At 47.1% G+C, this 19,995-nt stretch overlaps 3 protein-coding genes across 7 annotated transcripts in view; 1 reads left to right on the forward strand and 2 right to left on the reverse strand.

The window, feature by feature from the left end:
- arhgap39 (Rho GTPase activating protein 39) overlaps positions 1 to 9,142 on the forward strand; it is a 21,796-nt gene extending 12,654 nt beyond the window's left edge. For both annotated transcript variants that reach the window (XM_057039433.1, XM_057039435.1), the window contains 6 exons: positions 1 to 57; positions 1,492 to 1,565; positions 3,254 to 3,453; positions 4,342 to 4,433; positions 4,860 to 5,029; positions 5,193 to 9,142. The exon at positions 1 to 57 is cut by the window's left edge and continues 157 nt beyond it. In XM_057039433.1, coding sequence (XP_056895413.1) covers positions 1 to 57; positions 1,492 to 1,565; positions 3,254 to 3,453; positions 4,342 to 4,433; positions 4,860 to 5,029; positions 5,193 to 5,387 — 788 coding nt within the window. In that variant the 3' untranslated portion in view covers positions 5,388 to 9,142. The remainder of the gene's footprint in view (positions 58 to 1,491; positions 1,566 to 3,253; positions 3,454 to 4,341; positions 4,434 to 4,859; positions 5,030 to 5,192) is intronic.
- Positions 9,103 to 13,311, reverse strand: lrrc41 (leucine rich repeat containing 41). Of its 3 annotated transcripts, none has more exons than XM_057039455.1 (10): positions 13,101 to 13,311; positions 12,901 to 12,987; positions 12,762 to 12,820; positions 11,909 to 12,686; positions 11,591 to 11,815; positions 10,951 to 11,118; positions 10,704 to 10,802; positions 10,341 to 10,468; positions 9,886 to 10,040; positions 9,103 to 9,629 (listed from the first exon to the last, which is right to left on the reverse strand). In XM_057039455.1, exons 1-8 carry the CDS (start codon positions 13,210 to 13,212, stop codon positions 10,389 to 10,391), a joined length of 1,608 nt encoding a protein of 535 aa, XP_056895435.1. In that variant the 5' UTR covers positions 13,213 to 13,311; the 3' UTR covers positions 9,103 to 9,629; positions 9,886 to 10,040; positions 10,341 to 10,388. The 3 variants fall into 3 exon arrangements, with proteins under 3 accessions (XP_056895435.1, XP_056895434.1, XP_056895437.1); XM_057039454.1 differs by having other exon boundaries at positions 9,886 to 9,958; positions 13,101 to 13,310; XM_057039457.1 differs by lacking the exons at positions 9,103 to 9,629; positions 9,886 to 10,040; positions 10,341 to 10,468; positions 10,704 to 10,802 and having other exon boundaries at positions 10,951 to 11,113.
- Positions 13,312 to 14,217: 906 nt separating this feature from the next.
- On the reverse strand, positions 14,218 to 19,754 carry rad54l (RAD54 like). Of its 2 annotated transcripts, none has more exons than XM_057039223.1 (18): positions 19,530 to 19,754; positions 19,350 to 19,433; positions 19,013 to 19,123; positions 18,774 to 18,834; positions 18,564 to 18,699; positions 18,347 to 18,416; positions 17,904 to 18,192; positions 17,662 to 17,786; positions 17,428 to 17,578; positions 17,217 to 17,343; positions 17,018 to 17,092; positions 16,698 to 16,831; positions 16,483 to 16,593; positions 16,247 to 16,370; positions 16,091 to 16,169; positions 15,840 to 16,019; positions 15,574 to 15,737; positions 14,218 to 14,527 (listed from the first exon to the last, which is right to left on the reverse strand). In XM_057039223.1, the coding sequence occupies exons 1-18, from the start codon at positions 19,530 to 19,532 to the stop codon at positions 14,326 to 14,328; spliced, it is 2,226 nt and encodes a 741-aa protein (XP_056895203.1). In that variant the 5' UTR covers positions 19,533 to 19,754; the 3' UTR covers positions 14,218 to 14,325. The 2 variants fall into 2 exon arrangements, with proteins under 2 accessions (XP_056895203.1, XP_056895201.1); XM_057039221.1 differs by having other exon boundaries at positions 19,335 to 19,433.
- Positions 19,755 to 19,995: the final 241 nt, after the last annotated feature.

Raw genomic sequence — 19,995 nt, forward strand, 5'->3', positions numbered from 1 at the left:
ATAACTACTTGGAGGGATACATCTGCCGACACATGGACCCTCTCAATGACACCAAAGGTGAAAACATAGGTTAATAGATCCACAGAACATCCATACGTAGAAGAGTCTCTCTTCTAGTTTTGACAGTTTATGGTGATGGTTCAAGATGGTTCAACTCTTCATTTCTACTTTATTATTAGAGCACTTTCAGTCTCAGATGGTTTCTTTCACAAATGGCTGTCTTCGTCCTTCAGCGTATGATCACTTGAAACAGAGGAGAAGGTAGTAGAATGATCACTGGTTTGATCCAGTGTCCTTTAGAGCCAAAACACTGAATCCTGAATCCAGGGTAGGTTTATAGTGGAGAAGGTTTTTACGTGTAAATCTGTTTGCAAATTTACTAACGTTTCATGAATGAGACCCAATGGTTCCATGTTGCATTTGGAGCTTTTTCAAGTCTTCTCCTCAGGACGCCTGAGTTTTTTTCCTGTTGTGGAGGCAGCACCATCAGTTGTGATACCGACAATGTCCCAGCTTAGGCCCACTGAACTCAAATACATGTCCACAGAGCTGAAAATGTCTTCTGCAGTCGTAGTAGTAAGGAGCTCTTTGTGCAGAGAAGTTGTTCCTGTAAGTCCCCGTCCCACACGTCTCACGTAAACAAGTAAAACTGCTTTGGTTGTTATGTCAGTAGATTCATCCATTTGTAAAGCAAAATGACCACTTGGCTTAATGTGAGCTGTGGTCCGTTGTTTGATGTCTTCTAACATGTCTTCAATTCTCCTACTTATTGTGTCATTTGACAGAGGTGTAGTTTTTAGTTTATGTGCTGCGGATTAAAGCTTCATGCTTTAATGTGCCAGCACCTCGCTGCACAAAACACACTGAGGTTGTTGTCCGCCGTCATCTTCAAGATAAGAAAATCCATACCTCATTTACTCTCGGATCTGCCCTTTGCCATGCTTTACATATGTTCTTTGCAGGTCTTTTTCTAACAGTCTTAGCAAGAGCTGGAGGTCAGTGATTGAAGAGGTAAAAGGAGGAAATATTCACAAAAAGCAGATCCAGCCCTGAGGCCTCTAAGCACCCCCCTGCCCATCTGCTCCTAAAAATCTGTCCATACTGCTTCACTACTTAGTGAAGAGAATCAGGAGTGACAGGAGATGACTCTTCCCGCATCCTAGCTAGGGTGAAGAGCTGGTTCACTGTTCCACAAGCAGGAAGAAAACCACATCACTGCTCATGAATCCAAGGTTCATCTAAAAGTCGGACTCTCCTTTCCAGTTCTCCAGCACAGACCTTCCCAAAGACACTGAGGAGTGGGATCCCTTATAGTTGGAACACACTCACTATATAACAACAACAATAACAATAATAATAATAATATGGAAGTAAGATATTAATCTCAGGACCCTTTCAGTATATTGAATAAATACATTTACATTCTCATCCACCTAACAAATGTAATGGAGTGTATGTTGTAAATATTCCTCTTTTTGTCTGTTGCTTCAGGAGTGGCCATCAGCACTTATGCTAAGTACTGCTACCGGAAACTCACAAAAGCTGCTCTGACTGGAGCCAAGAAGGTGAGAGATCTTACATTTTACATTGCAATTTAGTCATTTATCAGACACCTTTGTCCACCGACACAATCACGCCGCAATGGAGTTGAGACCAATTTGTAGAAAATACTAGCTTCAAACTACCTGGTACAAGTGCTACTAACTAAGCTGAGCTGTGGAGAGGGAGGAAAGAGGGATATGAAAAGGGGAGAGGAGGAGAACGATAAGTGCCGTTAGGAGTGCAGAACCTCCCAGAAGACCTGTGTCTTCAAGAGCTTTTTTAAGGTAAAGAAGGTTGCTCCTGCTCTGGCAGAGCTCTGGAGGTCGTTCCTCCATCAGGGGAAGAAAGCTGCGACCATTGTCTGGACTGTTTGCCTCGACAGACGGCTTTTCCAGGTGATGATCATGTGAGGAGTCGAGGGGTAGAAGGGCTCCAACAAGACTGTTCAAGTAAGAGGGAGCAGATTTGCTCTGGAGGTCAGCACAAGTGACTTGACCTTAATGTGGACGGCTACAGGCAGCAGGTGGCGCTCCGTCAGCAGTGGGGTGGTGTGGACCCACTTCAGCTGGTTGAAGACCAGGTGCACCATAGCATTCTGGACCATCTGAAGCAGCTTCACCACACACATCGGCCCACCCCTGACAAGGACTTTGCAGTAGTCAATGCAGGAGATCACCATGGCTTGTACCAGCAGCTCTGGGCATGCTGGGTTAGGAACAGCCTGATTCTTCTGCTGTTGAATAAGACAAGGCGGCCTGATCGAGAGACAACACAATCAGGAAAAAGTCAGTTGATCATCAATCAGGACTCCCAAGATTTCAACAGCCTTGGTAGGACCCAGAGACCAGGTGGCAATGTTGAGGTCAGTGTTGTGATAAATGGATTAGTTGGCCAGGAGAACCAGGAGCTCTGTTTTACCAAGGTTAGGATGGAGGTGGAGGTCCTGCATCCATGCAGATGTGTTGGAGAGACATTTTGAGATCTTCCCTGATACTGAGGGTTCATCGGGCGGGGGGACGACGACAAAAGACACAGCTGGATGTGCAGCAGAATGTGTGCTAATTGCACCCAGCTACCAAACGCCAAGTGTCTGCAGTTAGCTCAGCGAGGAGCACCCTTGAGCAAATCCAGCAGAATAATGAGCATCATTAGCAGTACCGTAGTTGGATCTAAGGTTGCAAACAGTAAACAACACCGTCTTGTTAGCCTAGTAGCTTGTCTTACTGCTCAGAATTTTCAGGTGTACTGTGTCCAAAACATGAACATTTCATTGATTAGAAACCTTAGATTGTCCCTCTATGAGCTAGGGTGTGGGAATGAGGTGTGTATCCTGGAACAGGATGTGTCCAGGGAGTAGTGACTGCTGGGATGGGCTCCAGCACCACCACCACCCCCTTCCCCCACCGCCAACTAAATTTGATAATGAATATAAACTAAATAATAAAAAATAGGCTCAATATGGTCCTTTGAAAAAAGATAAGCTGCTTGTTTTTTGTGTGTGTACGGTAGCATTGGCTTTGAGCCAATGTTGTGTGTAATGGCGTAATATATCTGGACCTCGGACAACAACCATTTGTCAGCTCGTAGCCTCCTCTTCGCTCATCTACGTTAAACTGAATGAACTGGTTCCTGTGGATGTGTCTCACCCTGCGCTGCCCTTCCTTTGGCCTGATGCATTAACATGAGCTCCTCGGTGTCTCTTTGTCCTCAGGGGCTGCAGAAACCCTGTCTCGAAGAGATCAAGCATGCCAAGAATGCCGTTTTCAGCCCCTCGATGTTTGGCTCGTCTTTAGAGGAGGTCATGGCTCTGCAGAACGACCGCTACCCCGACAGGCAGCTGCCCTGGGTGCAGACCCGTCTCTCTGAGGAGGTTCTAGGTCTCAATGGTGACCAAACAGAGGGGATCTTCAGGTGAGGGGGACACTTTAAGAGAAGGCTTTAGAGCGTTCAGGAGCACGTTTTTATTGATGTTAGATGTCTCGAGAGTAGAAATAGTATATAAGTATTTAGAGAAAGAAGAGCTTGCTTTAAAAAGTGTTGATTCTGACTCGTTGATCTGTGGACAAATTTGCATAAATGTCTGGATTTGTGTAGAAATAAACCTCATAAACCTCAATAAACCTCAGAGGAAGGGAGAGGAGGGGAGGAGAGGGGGAGGAGGGGAGGAGGAGACAAGATGGGGAGGGGAGGGGAGAGGGGGAGGAGGGGTGAGGAGAGGAGGTGGGGGAGAGGAGAGGGGGAGGAGGGGAGGAGGAGACAAGAGGGGGAGGGAGAGGAGACAAGAGGAGTGGGGAGGGGGAGGAGAGGAGAGTAGAGGGAAGGAGGAGGGGGGTGAGGAGAGGGGGAGGAGGGGTGAGGAGAGGAGGGAGGGAGAGGAGGAGAGGAGAAGGAGGAGGGGAGAGGAGGAAGGAGAGAGGATAGGAGGAGAGGAGATGAGGAGAGGGAGAGGTGAGGAGACAAGAGGAGGGGGGAGGAGGGGAGAGAAAGGGAGGAGAGGAGAGTAGAGGGAAGGAGGAGGGGGGAGAGGGGGAGGAGGAGACGAGAGGGGGAGACGAGAGGGTGAGGAGGGGTGAGGAGAGGAGGGAGGGAGAGGAGACAAGAGGAGGGGGGAGGAGGGGAGAGAAAGGGAGGAGAGGAGAGTAGGGGAGGAGGAGAGGAGAGGAGAGAGAGGGAGGATGAGGGGGGCAGGACAGGAGGGGGAAGGAGAGTAGAGAAGAGGAGAGGAGCTTTTGGTTTCATTTTGCATAAATCAGATTGAATGAAAGACAGGAAGTCTGAAGTCTTCTCTTCTGCCTCCAGGGTTCCTGGAGACATCGATGAAGTCAACGCTCTTAAGCTGCAAGTGGATCAATGGAAGATCCCCACAGGACTGGAGGATCCACACATTCCAGGTACACACACACGCGCATCCTTGTCCTTCTATCTTGGTGAGGACCTTACAGGCTTATTCCATCAGCCAGGTCGTGACCCCAACATCCCAACCAGACCTCTGACCCAGTTCTCACCTCAAACAGAAAACCTCAAACAGTCCAATGAAGCTGTAAGGACCATCCAAAATGTCCACACTCCCAAAAAATGTTCTCATTTTTCTAGAAGAATTTCTATTTTTGTATTAGCAATTACAAGAACACACACACACATTCACAACTTCAAACTTGTTTAGTTGTTGGATGTGGGGCCTTCAGCACCAACACTTCTGCTGGAAGGTCTTCACAAGGTGGCTGTTTTTGTAAAAACCAACAACATAAAATAACCCAACACACACACACACACACACACACTGATTAGTGTCATGTTGTTGCTGTGTCGGTCCCCAGCGTCTCTGCTGAAGCTCTGGTACAGGGAGCTGGAGGAGCCGCTGATCCCTCACGAGTTCTACAACGAGTGCATTGACCATTACGACAACCCAGAGGCGGCCGTGAACGTGGTCCTGGGTCTGCCCCACATCAACAAACTGGTGCTCTGCTACCTCATCCGCTTCCTCCAGGTAACACACACACACACACACAGGAACATTTCACTCCATCACCCTCCAGGTTGAGCTGCTGCTTGAAAACCCTGCCGAAGCGGTTGCTGATGTTCCCGTCAGTCGCTCAGCGTTCCCGTCATGGCCGAGCGGTTTGACAGGCTCGTGTCTCTGCTGTGTGCAGGTCTTCGCTCAGCCTGCCAACGTCACCATCACCAAGATGGATGTCAACAACCTGGCGATGGTCATGGCTCCCAACTGTCTGCGCTGCCAATCGGACGACCCCAGGGTGATCTTTGAGAACACCCGCAAGGAGATGTCCTTCATCCGGGTGCTCATCCAGCGGCTGGACACCAGCTTCATGGATGGAATTCTATAACCCAACGTCTCCGCCACGCTCTTGTGTACATTTAGCCTCCATTCATTTCCTTTTGACCTCTGCCATGACCTCCACCTTCTACCTGCAGCTCAGACCTCATCTCCTTGTACTGCTCAGCGAATACTTTGCTCTTCTGCTCATTCTCTTTTGGGGAACTACCATAAACTTCACTTTCCCACTTCACCTTTTGAGTTGTAGGACGACTCCACGCGGTTTCATGAGAGAGCCCACGTCCCTCCGTGGTGTCGGTGGAGTCCTGAGCTGAACATGAAGTTCTGTATGTGCCTTCACATACATCAGAGTCCGGTATCGCACAGCTCTGCTCTGATTGGCTGCGAGTCCCATGAATTCCTGATATGGACACCAACTTTGTTACTCAAACTAAACAAGAAAATAGAAGATCAGAGGTATCGGAGCGTGACGTGTCCTCCCTGTTCTGCATCAGGGACGTTGGGGAACAAACTGCTGCAGTCCAGGACAATGAGACGTGGGGACAGCTGGTCCGCTCGTCCATCGTGGCGTCAAGTGCTGTTTACTGTTGCCGAGCGTATTTAAATCCTGCCAACGTACGTCAGTCGACTCATAGCTGTAGAACAATGTTTTCCAGGAACACCTGGGACAGAAAAGACCGACGGTTGCTTTTGACAGCGGGACACCCCTGACGTGTCCATACTCAGGAATTGATGGACTCAGCCATTAACCGTTAATACATCATACGCGTCCTGCTGGAATTCGTAAGGGATTCCCGTAGGAGTCGTGGCGCCAAGCTCAGCGGTGATTGGGCGGGTTGATCACATGAACGAGCTTGTTTCTGCTGTTGTCATCAGACAGCGGGGAGGGCCCACACTGCCACCTGCCGGGGTCCACGCCGCCGCCGCCGCCGCCGCCCCTCATAAACATTCTGCTTCCTTACACCTCAAACTGTGCTGAAGGTCCGATGCTGCTCGGTGCACCCGGTGTTTTGTGTCAGCAGCCCGGTGCTGAGGCGCTGCTACAGTCAGACAGCTGGGGTCACCGGGGTCACTGAGGGCGCCACCTCATATCATCAGCTCGCCACCTTTGTTCTGCGACATGAGTCCGGGAGCTCTGCACATCTCTACCTTTCCTCCCTCACCACGATCACTGTTCGAAGCAGGACATTTTCCTCACCTGTTCATGTGTCACCTGCTTCTCAACCCCCCCGGAAAGAGACCCAGTCTAGGATCATATCGACTGACTCCGTCCTCATTCTGTCCTGTAGGGTGGTTCAACGTCACTTCACACACAACTCGCGTCACTCGTTGGGTTGTTGCACAGAAGTATCCGCTGCTCTTCGTGGTTCGGATGAACCCCGATACGGGTTCACTCCGCTGAACAACAGCTGCTTCTGTCCATGTTGTCCAACTCAACACTAAACATTACAGGACATTGAGACGTGTCTTCATGTTAACCGTTTTCTCTTCTTAAACTGATGGAGTTTCTCCTGAAGTCCAATATGAGCCATAACATCTGGTCCAGGTCCCAGTTGGCTGACCCCTCCCCCCAACATTTTGATTGGATTTAGGTGAAAACTCAAAAGTAGACAATGTTTGCGTCCAGATGGCTCCTCATGCCTCCATGTTCAGGGTTTCTTCAGCATAATTAACATACTTTGCTTGCACTTTAGAGGGTATTTAAAGGCTCACAGCTCCACCCAATGACCCCTGGCTCCAAACGACACCAGTGCAACCACAAGACTGGATTCACCTCCCAGTCTACGGGGTCACAGCGAGGCCAGGACAGTTTCTCCAAGGCTGAAAATCACTTATCTTCTGAATCTGATTTGGATTCTGCTTGTTTTTACTTGAAGTGAAGAACTTTAGACATTCTTTTACAACGACCGCTGAATAAAGAAACACCTGGTTTTACACCTGCTTCCGCCAGAGCAGCAGTAACAGCACGGATCTTTGGATCCAGCCTCAGGTGACAGAAATCAGAGGTTCTGTCAAAAACAGCCTAGTCAGTTCAGATACAGTCATCAACACAGCCAGAGTGTAATGTTTACTAGGCATTGGGTGTGTGTGTGTGTGTGTGTGTGTGTGTGGTCAGTGACACGGTCCCGGTGGTGTGGGTGGCCCTGGGTCAGACTGTGCCTTTTCCTGCTTTCCCTACCTGGATTCTGCTTCCTTACCTGGTTGCAGGTGGTGGGACCACGAGCCGGGCGGCCCAGTTAGGATCAGCACAGTTTTGTGTCACTTCCTGTCACCACCTCAGCCTATTTGGACCCAGTATCAGGTACCAGTTTCCACAGTGGTTAACCAAAAAGGCTGAGCGTGTTTGAGGCGTGTTGCTCATTTCTTTCCATTTGCAACCTTGTTTGCTCCCATCAGTTATTTTATCTGTGACCCCACCACCACCACCACCACCACCCCGCCCATTAAGCTTCATATGGCACAGCATGCTCGTACTTGTAGGTATGCCTTTAAGAATATTCTCGCACCGTTTTTGCACCTGGTCTGGCCGAACACTGAGCCCTTACGGACATTTTTAGCGTCTGTCTCCGTCACCGTCTACGACTGTTGTGTGACATTTAGTCAGATCTTTTCTGTATCAGCAGAATTTATATTTTTAACCCATTCTTTTTTTATATAATTTAATTTAATTCTATTTATTTAAGAGGTTTTCCTTAATGCCTTGGAGATGTGTATTTTATGTCTGTTTTTGTTGGGACATATGCTTGTGTCCGACTTTATGGAAGTGTGATTTTCCGTCTGGTCGAGCTCATAGTGTTTGTGTTGATGTACGACTGTGAATCTCGATGTGCCCACTTGATTCATTTGAAAGGATAAAGATGTGATTTGCACCGCGCAGAACCTGACAACACTTTGTGTCAACGTTCGTCTTATGTGAAGACATTGAACGTCACGCTGTTCACTGTAAAATACTGACAAGCAACACAGGAAAATGTTACGTCCTAAAGGAAACTGATTGTTTTGCCGTGGAACTGAATGATGAGGCCAATTTTATTTAACACAATTCATATTGTTCCCAACAACAATCGAAGTTCCAGAATGTTCCGATTCATCCTCCTGAAGTTATTTGATCTATGATCACTCCAAACCCTGATAGAACATACCCTGAAATCCTTTAAGTGACGTCTGCTTCCCGTTGGACACCAACGGTGCTCTCAGCTCCGTCCGTTTGATACTGCCGTCAGGTGTTGCTGCCGTAGGACAACAGTCCACGCAGCCTGTGCTGCCCAGACCTCTGCGTCTGTAGTCCAACCAGCTAAACTGTGAACAGTCGCTCACAATATCGCAACTTTTGTGTCCTGACAACCCTTTGTGGAGACTGAATATGGACGATCTTTTCAAATATACATGCAACCGAAGCCTTGGAGACGAGTTTAGGGTGAACGGATGGGCGTCAGTGTTTAGGGCGACTGTAGCTACAACCAAGCGGTGGTTTAACCTGCAGACACGTCCTCATCCTCAGCTGGAATCTGCCAACATACACATGGTAAAGACGAGGAAGCAGACGGTCATACGTCCGTTAGCTTTAAAAAGGCCAATAACAAAATACCTTTTAACTTTCTTTTCTACTTGGTTCCTACTAGTAAAGAGCTGCTGGTTCCTGTCGTACTGAAATGACATTGAAGGTGTTGGAAAGCAGCAGTAAAGCTGCTCCGGACCTCCAGGGTTTGTTCTGGGTTGTATCTCAACTGTCCTTCACACTCTGTTCAAGCTAAGACTCCAAGTGTAACAAACGATGGTTTAATAAATGATTCAAATGTCAAAGCAGCAGTCACACAGTCTTAATTTTAAACCCTGTCCTGAAGCGAGGAACACCCCCCCAATGGTTCAGAGCAATAAAACACCAGGTCCATGAGGTCCATGTGGACAGAGACATTTCCAATCATTCTCTAAAAGAGAAAACATAATAAAACCATCAGGTTGAGTGCACACTTTAAAACCCTGCGTAGCTCAACAGTAACGAAGACCCTCAGCAGAGCCAGGGGCCGTCCCTCCAGGCCCTCCAGGCCCCCTCTTCCAGACACAGGATCTTCACATGTTGCTGATGTGGTCCGCCATGCTGTTGGTGGATATCCATCCTTCCACCAGCACCACACAGAAGCACCGAAGCATCTGCAGTGTAGCCGTCCATGTGTTGGGGTCTCGATCTCCAGGGTTTTTCCTAAGGTCAAGGGTCAGCTGGTGTGGGGGAGGGTGGGTCTTCAGCCTCTTGGCAAACTGCAGCAGCTCAGCAGGCTGGATGAAGTTGGAGCTGTTATAAAAAAAATAGAGAAAAGACTTAAAGTGTCTTTAAACAAGCAAACATTCGGTCTAAGCGCAAAATGTTGAGGTTTGTGTAAAGTGAGAGGAGACGTTCATGTTTGCAGCTCAAGTGAGAGTTTATTTCTGAGGTTTGATGGTTTCGTTCAGCTGCTCAAGAGGACGACGTGTGAAGCTGGCGAGATGGAAACGGCGGACGTGCGTGACAACCTTGGCTATTGAGGACGTGCTGACACAGCGGTTCTTACCTGATGTCGAGCCGCTTGACTGAACTTGGGGAGGGACCGGTGAAGAGCTCTGCCAGGACGTGCACGTGCTTGGCTGTTGGGACAGACGGGTGATTAATGACACACATTCCAGGTCCAGCAGCTCCAGCCATCCTCACCCCAGAGACCCGTGACACCTTGAGAGGGTATAAACCTTATTAACAGCCGAGCCCAGAGGCAAAGTGGAGCTCCAGGACAGATCCTGGACCCGGACCAGGCTCATAATAACCCACATCTACACAACAAATGGATTTTGATCAGCCCTCAAGCTCAAATTCCTGCCTACACTCTGGTGATGACGTATAAATGACAAAAGATCAATGATTAAAATCCAACAATCTGGTTAAACTTGCAAACGGCCTCTGAAGCAGGACACAATAACAATGCAACACACAACGCCACCCCAAGAACGGTGTGATGTGGGTCAGGGCTCCTACCCAGTCTGTTCTGAGGCAGAGCCACTGTGTGCAGGGAAGGCACCGCCTTCAGGCTGCCACCAGCTGCCTCAGACCCTCTTCCCGGTCGCTCCAGGTCTCCAGAAGACGGCAGTCAGCAAAGTGCAGCTCTGACAAACATGAAACAAAAATCTGTTTCCATGGAAATGAAAGGCCCAGCTGAGGAACATAAAGGAACCTGTCCAAGATCTCCAATAATCCACTCTCAATTGATTAACAGTGTTGCTGACATCATCATCAGCCCATGGTTTGATGGTTTTGGTTGGACTGGAGGCGGTCACACTGGCACGAGCTAACTGGACTAAAGGCCAACAACAACATCTCTACACCTTCATTCATTCTTACCTTCCAACCTGCAGCAACCCAACAGGTTCAGGATGGGAGGGAGACAATCTGACAGCTTTATGTCCTCCAGGATGAGACGCCGTAAGACACGGTTTGACTCTACGAGGAGGAAAAAGTCTGGTCTGAAAAATCTCCTTTAAAAATCAATCAATAAAAATGATTATCCCATCAAAAAGATGGCACGGAGGCGAGGTGTCCCCAAGGCGGGACGCGTGTGCACCAGGATGGTGCGGAGCCTCGACAGTACCTGAGAGAGTGGTGAGGAGGGTGCTCTGAGAGGAGCCTGTTGGTAATCTCATCCCAGCCAGGTGAAAGTGAGACAGATGTGGAGCGCGCCGCAGCACAGATGTGATCAGCTGCACATCGGTTTGGAAGCCACCAACTTTAACTGTCAGCATCTCCAGAGGGACCTGAGCTGGGAGAAGGTTCAGGCAAGAGGTCACACGTTTTTAATAAGCCACCAAACTATATTTTACCAGTACGTTTTACCAGAATGTCTCCCGATTTTGCTAATTCACACATTTCTGATTAAGCAAAATCAGGAGACATTCTGCCTAAAAAGTGGATGTGTGGATGTTCTGCGACGGCCTGGACGACTGACAGCTTCTACCAACAACCAGTCTGACTGCATTAGTTAAGTAAAGTGACCGAGAGGAGGGCTATGGCCCAGGCGGGGTGGTGGGCTACGGCCTGAGTAGGGTGGTGGGCTTCCCTAAATGCATGTGTTTGGACTGTGGGGGGAGCCAGAGCACCCAGACAGAACCTACACAGACACAGGGAGAACGGGCAAAGTCCACAGTTATTCTAAACTTCAGGAGCAACAGCTACAAATAAAGTGTAACTCCTTCAAACATCCATTGTTGTCTGCTGATAAAGGTTCAGCACACCTGACTCAGGGGTCCAGTAGTGGCATGAGGAGTCCTGGAGGCCCCACACCGACTGGATCTCCACATGCAAGGATGTGATGTTCGGGCTCGCAGCCAAAAGGTGCTCGATGAGCTCAGGACGTGGCAGAGCGCTGATGCTGAGCTCAGTGAGGGAGCTGCGAGAGCTTTCAGACAGCTGCCTCAGAGCTCTGGCCAAGTGCATCACATCTGTGTCTGTGAAGGTCACTGGAAAGAGAAAATGGAGAGAGCGACTCAGCATTAGCATGTGTGTGTGTGTAGGAGGCAGCATCACAAATAGTTGATATCATTAAAACTTACCAAAGCTGTGCAAGTTTAGAGAGCGGAGGCAGAAGAACGTGGGCAGAGCATCGGTCAGCACCGTTAGACAGTCGGGCCGACACTGGCTGATCTCTAGATGCTCTACGAGTCCACGTGGACAAGGCCCTGCTGAGGGACCGTCACATGAGGTGAACATGTGACAGAGAACCTCTCGATCCAGAGTTAGGTTTGCATTTTTCGTCAGCTCCTCTTTCAAAGACTCAGAATCCAACTTTTGGAGTTTGCACGGAACAGCTGGATGGTCCTGGTTCTCCACGGTCTTGCTCTTCCCCCGAGGTCGGTAAACCGAGTTGTGAGCGCTGGACGTCTCTGGGCTGCTCATCAAACTCTTCAGTCGAGGATTCAGATGCCGAGTTCCTCTCTCGTGAAGGAGCCACGCTAAGATTATGGGACACTGCACATGTATGGTGAGCTTCCGAGCCACCCCATGGTCCAACAAGCGATGAAGGATGTACAGAACTGTTTGTGCCTCCTTCTTTACGAGAGCAACACACTGGGAGACAACAACGCTGTCGATCCACTCCTCCAGGTGGCTGAGAAAGGACCGTTTCTCCATAGTTAGTGCTTGAAGGGGCTTGTTTATGCTCAAGAGTGAAAATCTTCGGAGATGTTTAGCTGCAACCCTCAAAAAAGACGGGGTGTTTAAATTTGACATATTCTTTTTGATGTAGCAGTTTGTGAACCCATAGAATACGGCGCTGAAGAGCATTTTCATGACTTTGTGTTTGGCCTGTTCTTCTGTTGCCAAGTCCAGGACCTAAAATAAAGTACAAGACATAAATCACAGGACTGATACATTGGTAGAGACCTGGCTTTAAGAAGATCCACTCACATGATTAGGGCCACACAAGTCCAACAGGACTCCAATCCATCCAGACAAAGTTGATATGCCTGAAAGAGGAGAAAATTAAAAATTAAAACGTACATCACAACCTCTACAAAGTAGATAAAACTCCAGTTTTATCACTTACCTCTGTGATTTAGGACCGGCTGGAGTTCATCCAGCTGGCACACAGTCAGATGAGGGAGAAGATCCTTAATTAGATGTGTGGGAAGATCTAAAACCATGAAGGATTATTGGAGATGTTAAGTCTAAACTACCAACTAGGAATGTTTGCTTCAATATCGGTTTACCTACGAATGACGTTGATTTAATACATTCCATACTCACCGACAATAGAAGCAGTTCCCACGGCAACGAAATGCTTCCTGACAGCTTGGAAACAAATTTGCTTTAGACTTTTTTCTTTCCTTGCGTCAACTTTGTCGATAGAATCAGACATTGTTCACCATCAGCACAAATATGTCATTATTGATGTCAAAGCCTTGATTTGAACCATTATCGACTTCTTCTGCTGCTATTTCTTCTTCTATGATTTTAGTCGACACCGGAGCTCACTACCGCCGCCACCTGGTATGAACTCCAAATGATACTTTACCTGAAGACGAGAGGCAGACTTTAGATTAAAACATTCTGGAGGCGCTAAAATGCTATAAATTACAATCTGGATATTGTCTAATAATAATAATAATAATAATAATAATAATAATAATAATAACAATAATAAGAACAATAATAATAACAACAATAATAATAATAATACAGCCCCGTGGAATGTTTTTCTCTACGTGTGTATCACTTGTTCCCATTTTGGAAACAGTGTTTGATTTATATGCACATTTAGTGGTCCCAAAAATATTTCTTAATTCTGACTTTTTTCCTTATTGCTGCCTTTCATTATTTCAACTTCAATTCGTATTTTTAGAGATCTCAAACATCCCACCATATTTATTGTTGATATTATAATATTGTAGATTATTTAGTGTGAATTATGCCAATAACTGTATGAACTATAACAACATTGGCCCCATTTTATCTATATAACCTACTATACAGCAAAGCAGATTGTGCTTTTGTTGTGTATTAAATTATGCTGAATTTATATTTGAAAAAGATTTAAAAAGTTTAAATTAAAGGGAAATAGAGAAGGGAAAGGGTACATTTTTAGGCTTGATTGCAGTGATTGCCCCTCAGGATTTTGATCACAGTTAACTTTTTAAACACTGTAAAATGGAATACGGAACAAATGATTTTTTTTATTCCAGTGGGTGTTTTTTTAAAATCTTTTTTTGTCCAATTATAGCATTTTTTCCAAAGCATCTTATGATTAGAATTTGTGGGGGGAGTATTTGCTGTGATGGGTGAATTCTAAAGTTTGACAAGTACTGGTACAATGAATTATTAGTGCGCCACGTCCCACAAGAATACAGCAAAGGAGGACAGAAACTGTGTGTAATCATAATCACTCAATTTTTCTTTATTTTTTCATCTTTGACAAATAAAAGTTCAGAAAAAAAAATCAGTCAATAAATATGAATATGTACAGGATGAGACACTAGACAACCCCCTTCTGCTCCTCATGAGAGCGCTGGTGGAAGACAAAGGACACGGCAGCATCCCAGCATGATTTCAGCACCTGGTCCCTCAGACCCTTCTTGTCAAAGCAGTGGTTCCACTGTGAAAGGTCACTTGTGCAGTCAGCATCTTCAGCAGGAGGTCGAGCCTCTCTTCCATTCACACAGCGGCGACAGCGAAACCTTACAGGACCACAAGAGGGAGCCAGAGAGGGCGGTTAATGATCGTAAGTGTGAAGCAAGAGCATCATCATCACTATCAATGCACCCTCAATTATCTTCATATTGAAGCATCATTATCATCACCACCACCATCATCATCATCACTGCATCATCATCATCATCATCACTGCTCCATCAGTCTCAGGTTTCTTGTTCAGCTTGTTCAGAGGACATTTCAAAAACAGCAGAAGTTTATTTTGGATGTTTATTCACTGAAGAACGCAGCTACAGAAAAGACAGCTTTCTGCTGATGTTCCTGCCTTGTGCAGTGACAGTTTTGAGACATGTTGAAATGCACAAACACTGATATGGAGAAATAAAAGTATTAATTTAAAGCACATAGTAAAATAACTGTGAGTGTGTAACTGTGTGGGTGTATCTGTGTGAGTCTAAGTGTGTGAGTGTAACTGTGTGAGTGTAACTGTGTGAGTGTAACTGAGTGTAACTGTGTGAGTGCAACTGAGTGTAACTGAGTGAGTGCAACTGTGTGAGTGCAACTGAGTGTAACTGTGTGTGTGCAACTGAGTGTAACTGTGTGAGTGCAACTGAGTGTAACTGTGTGAGTGCAACTGAGTGTAACTGTGTGTGTGCAACTGAGTGTAACTGTGTGTGTGCAACTGAGTGTAACTGTGTGAGTGCAACTGAGTGTAACTGTGTGAGTGCAACTGTGTGAGTGCAACTGAGTGTAACTGTGTGAGTGCAACTGAGTGTAACTGTGTGTGTGCAACTGAGTGTAACTGTGTGAGTGCAACTGAGTGTAACTGTGTGAGTGTAACTGTGAGAATGTAACTGTGTGAGTGTAACTGTGTGAGCACTAAACAACACCCGAGGGAGACACACACACTTAACCCAGTCTACCGAGGGGAAGGTTTCATTCTCAGCCTCCACTGAGCAGCCAAACAACGGGACGGTACCGATGGAGACGTACACGTTCCAGCAACTCATCAGCTCGGTGCACCAGCGACCCCCCTCCCCTTCGTACGTCTGGACTAGAGAGACCTTCTTACTTGTCATGGGTGTCACTGACGGTGTCCTCGTTGAGACTGAAGAGCTCTCGGAGTTCCCCCAGAGAGAAATGGCGCTCCACGTTCTGCTCCTCATCCACCACGCAGCTGCTCAGGGCTTTCTTGTGGGCCTGTCTCTGCAGGATCTTCTCTTCAATTGTCCCCGTCTGCCAACACACAGACACACATCAAACTCAGACATCCTCCAAAACGCCCTTCAAAATGAAGCAGCAACGTATGTGTGAGGGCGTATTTTCTGTTAAACGGACAGCGAGCAGCCTGTAGATGTAGCACGTCTTCCTCTGTCCATCTCTCCACACACGGGCCATGGCCTGTTCATCGTTAGCTGGGTTCCAGTCGGGGTCAAACATCACCAGGCGATTAGCACCAATCAGATTTAGCCCACATCCACCGGCTTTGCTGCTTAGCATGAAGATGAATTCTGGATTCTGGGAAACAGACACATTTAACAGTCATTTAGCAGCTTTTCAGTCATCTGCTGAAGCCCTTTTCTACTCACAGAGGGGCTGTTGAATCGTTCCACGATTTTGGCTCTTTTCTTAATGGACATTGTTCCATCCAGTCTGACATACTGGTACCTGTGAAAGACCAGTGAAGTGTTGACATTCCCCTATAATGATGACACAATGACTACCTGTGGATTCCTAGCAAACACCTTCTGGATCTGCACAGCTTTTCAAACAGGTCGAGCGTTTGAGTGTAGTTGGAGACGAGCACCACCTTATCGTCCGTTGTGGTCTTTGTGATCGCCAGAATGTAGTCGAGCACCAACATTTTTCCTGAAACAGGTCCAAAACATAACTTTAAATCTTTATATCCTAACTTATAGGAAACAAGTCTTGATCCAGGTCTCCAGAAGTCATGGGCTGCTAAACCTTATCGCCGTCTTACCGGACAAGTGAGGCTCCACAGCTTTGGTGCAGTAACCAGGAGGAAACAGATCCAAAGCCCCCTGGAAGCCCTCGGCTCCCTCTACGCATTTGTCATAGATGAGAGCTGGGTCTGCAACACAAGCAGCAGTTAATGGTTGTCCAGGAAAGGCATGGAGACGTGGACTGGTGTCACACGGGAGCAGTGTAACATTAGCAGAGAACACATGTACGTACGGTTACACAGTTTCTTGAGGGATGTGATGGAAGACAGGGTGGAAACATTCATTTTGCCTCCCTCTTCCAAAGAGTCCAAGGGTTCGGCCTGGCGCAGGAAGCGTTGGTACAGCTCCTTCTGCAGCGGCGTCAACCTGAAGTGAGACATTTGAAAGCCGTGATTGTTACGTTTCGCTTTCTACGACTTTAAATAAACGCCTTTCTAGCTGCACAACATAATGTGACATCAGCAGTCAAAGGGCTTCATTCAAATTTCTATTTAAGGAGCTGTACACCTAACTTGAGCTCTCAAACATCAGCTAGATATTTCATGAACTTACCGACAGCACACGACCTGTTCGATCTTCACAGGAAGATACTTTGACAAGATGTCAGATGTTCTCCTGATCAAACATCTACAAGACGCACATCATTGGTAGGCGTTAGCAGAAACACGAAACCAACAGCGACATTACCAACAAGCGTTGTTGCTAATGTGAGGTGGCATCATTGATGGAACAGCAACAACGCTATAGCCACCTGTTGACGACACTGATCAGCTCTGTCAGTTTCTCCTCCCCAGCCTGTCTGTCCTTCTCGTTCGCGTCTGCGTCTCGACCTTTGAGGATAGGCAGTTCAAATCGCTTTTTAAATTCCTGGGCCGTGCCTGAAATCAAACCAGAAGGGATCAGAACAACCTGGGGAGGAATTTCCCACTGTTCATGTGTTCTGTGTGTTTCATGCTGCTAACCAAGGATCCCAGCGTTGACAAAATGGACCAAGCTGAAGTACTCCAGCAGGTCGTTCTGGATCGGCGTGCCTGATATCAGCACTCTCCTCTGGGCTGCCATCGCGTTTAGAGCCTGGTAGGTCTGGTTGTCAGAGTTCTTCAGCCGATGGCCCTAAACATCACATCACCCTATTACCAGTAATCCTTGAGCGCCGGCATGTGTGATGCGATTAAAAACTAGACTTGATGAAATACCTCATCACAGATGACGAGTCCGACTTTGCCCTTATGCAGCACTGCAGCGTGGAGTCTAAAGGTCTCATAAGAGATGATCAGGATTGGGCTTGGCACTCTCCGACCATATTGAGATATGAAGTTCACTAAGAGTTAAAGGAAGGAAACATGAAATAGAACAACACTGGCCTCCATTATCAAATATTCATAGTCCTTATTACAATAATAACATCTGTAATAAGCTGAGCGCAAGGTAAAAGAACCTAGTTGTCTGTCGATGTCGTCCTTTGAGCCTCCATCGATGGCTAGTGGGGTGACTCGTCCTCCGAGCCATTTCTGGACTTCATTGGACCAGTTGCGAACCAGACTGGAAGGTGAGACCACAATCACTTTGTCTATCTCGGGCTTAAAGTCCGGGCTTTGGCGCAGCAGGGTCCAGATGAGGGTGATGCACTGCAGAGTCTTTCCCAGGCCCATCTCATCTGCCATGATGCATCCGTACGAGCCTGGGATCCTTCGGCCTGTGACACACTCCCACAAGAACTTCACACCCTGAGGAAGGTAAAGAAGCATCAAGCGGACGCGAAGCACCGCAAATATGAGCAGATCTACATGCTGGATTGGCCTTTTGTCATGGTTTCGCCATTATTCTGCCCTCGGTTCATGTAAAATGTCAGTGAAGGTTAGAAAAACAGATGTGGAATACCTCTCGCTGGTGAGGTCTGAGCACCTTTCCTAGAACAGGATCCACCACAACGTGCACTGGTACTTTTTCCCTGGTCAGAAGAAAGAATCACTTATGAGGCATCAAAACTCAAACACAGAAGGATTAGCCCCTGACGGTAACTACGGCAGGGCACTAAACCGCAGACAAACGCTGGGAGCGTGAAGCGTTCACCAGACAAACCTCAAAAAGAACCTACTTGTCAGCTTTGATCAGCTCGTGAGCACTCAAAGTTGGGGGCTCGTACAGAACCAAGGCGTCGTCTGCGAATGGATCATGGAGCGCTTTCCTCACTCCTGCTCGCTTCAGACCGAGGGCCCTCGCTCCCAGAGCGCCTGTGGAGTCGAGACAGCAGTGGAAAATGGTCTTCATGGCTTCGGACATGTCAGGAGTCATTAAAAACTCTTACCTGTGTAATTTGGAATGGGAACTTTAAAGGGCTTGGACAGGATACTCCGGATAAAAGCCTCCTGTGGGGAGGAAGAGTGAGTTACAAACATTAAGAGGAATATAGTGAGTCAAGACGGGTTGTGTGGACGTCCGCTGGGCAGGACATTTATCTGAATCACAATCACAATCAGACAAACACACACACACACAGCCTTTCTACCACCAGTGTATTAACAAAGGGGCCTATTTAAATCTTACATGTTTGTCACTGTCCAAATATTCCGGATGGTTGTTGAGCTGTGTGAGCGGCTCTCTGAAGGGAGAAATATGGATGTTGCGGGAGTCCTCGCTGCTTTTCTGCCTCTTCTCCTGTGGAAAAAAGGACAACACCCTTAATCACTTTAATCTCATTTTCACCGAATCGATTTAGAATTCTATAACCTGCAGACACAATTATGGGGATGAAATACAGACACTTCTTTAGGTTTGGAGAACGTAATTGCTGATTCTTTATTAAATACTAATGGCTACACTTCAGCTTGATGAGTGAAAAGTCTAACTATGATGTATCCATGGAAACCTGCAGCCTACTGACTCTTCTGGCGGTCCAGCCTTCATCTTGACCCGAACCTCCACTCAGCTTCCTTTTCGCGACCTGACTCGGGGCCAAACTTCTTCTCTGTGTGGTTTAAACGAGTAAATTTAGCAAAGAATCAGGATAAAAACCTGAAATCAGTGACATGTCAGTAAATGTCTGGAATAATTGCTCGCTCACCATGTTGTTGCGTCCTTGTTACCCTGAAACAGCAGCTGTCGAGTCCAGCTTCATTTCCAGACTGGTGCTGCGGTAAAATCCTGATTTATGGCTTCTATGTTAATATAAAGCTGTAAACTAGTGGAACAGTTCCTTTAACGTTTCTATACTCAACTCACAGAGCTTGTTTTTACGTAAGTTACTTCCTGCGGCTGATTCTGAAGTTGGCGCTAAACGATGCACAACAGTACGGCGAGTCTCAAGGGCCAAAACGGGCGAAACGCGAGTTTGATTGTAACGACACAACAGAATTCAGTAACATTTTTAACAAACACAGAATAAGCAGAAAAAATACTGACTGCTGTGAGTACTTAGTGGTACTTAGATTTGAGTACCAGCAAGTATTCACAGTATGATTATTATTTGATGGGATTTTGGCATCTCAAGTTTACAAGGAATTGTAATGTGTTTTCTACAAAGAAACAGG

This window comes from Takifugu flavidus, chromosome 7 (assembly GCF_003711565.1).
Source record: "Takifugu flavidus isolate HTHZ2018 chromosome 7, ASM371156v2, whole genome shotgun sequence".
NCBI lineage: Eukaryota > Metazoa > Chordata > Actinopteri > Tetraodontiformes > Tetraodontidae > Takifugu > Takifugu flavidus.

What these genes read in the sequence shown, in the direction of transcription:
- lrrc41 (XM_057039455.1), bottom strand. Translation starts at nt 13,212, where the DNA reads ATGTCTGATTCTATCGACAAAGTTGACGCAAGGAAAGAAAAAAGTCTA. An exon ending in GCCGGTCCTAAATCACAGAG is followed by an intron (nt 12,821 to 12,900) that starts GTAAGTGATAAA and finishes CTCCTCTTTCAG; the next exon opens with GCATATCAACTTTGTCTGGA. An exon ending in GGGTTGCTGCAGGTTGGAAG is followed by an intron (nt 10,469 to 10,703) that starts GTAAGAATGAAT and finishes CATGTTTGTCAG; the next exon opens with AGCTGCACTTTGCTGACTGC.
- rad54l (XM_057039221.1), bottom strand. An exon ending in ATTTGGACAGTGACAAACAT is followed by an intron (nt 18,835 to 19,012) that starts GTAAGATTTAAA and finishes TCCTCCCCACAG; the next exon opens with GAGGCTTTTATCCGGAGTAT. An exon ending in GTCAGTGACACCCATGACAA is followed by an intron (nt 14,528 to 15,573) that starts GTAAGAAGGTCT and finishes TGGTCCTGTAAG; the next exon opens with GTTTCGCTGTCGCCGCTGTG.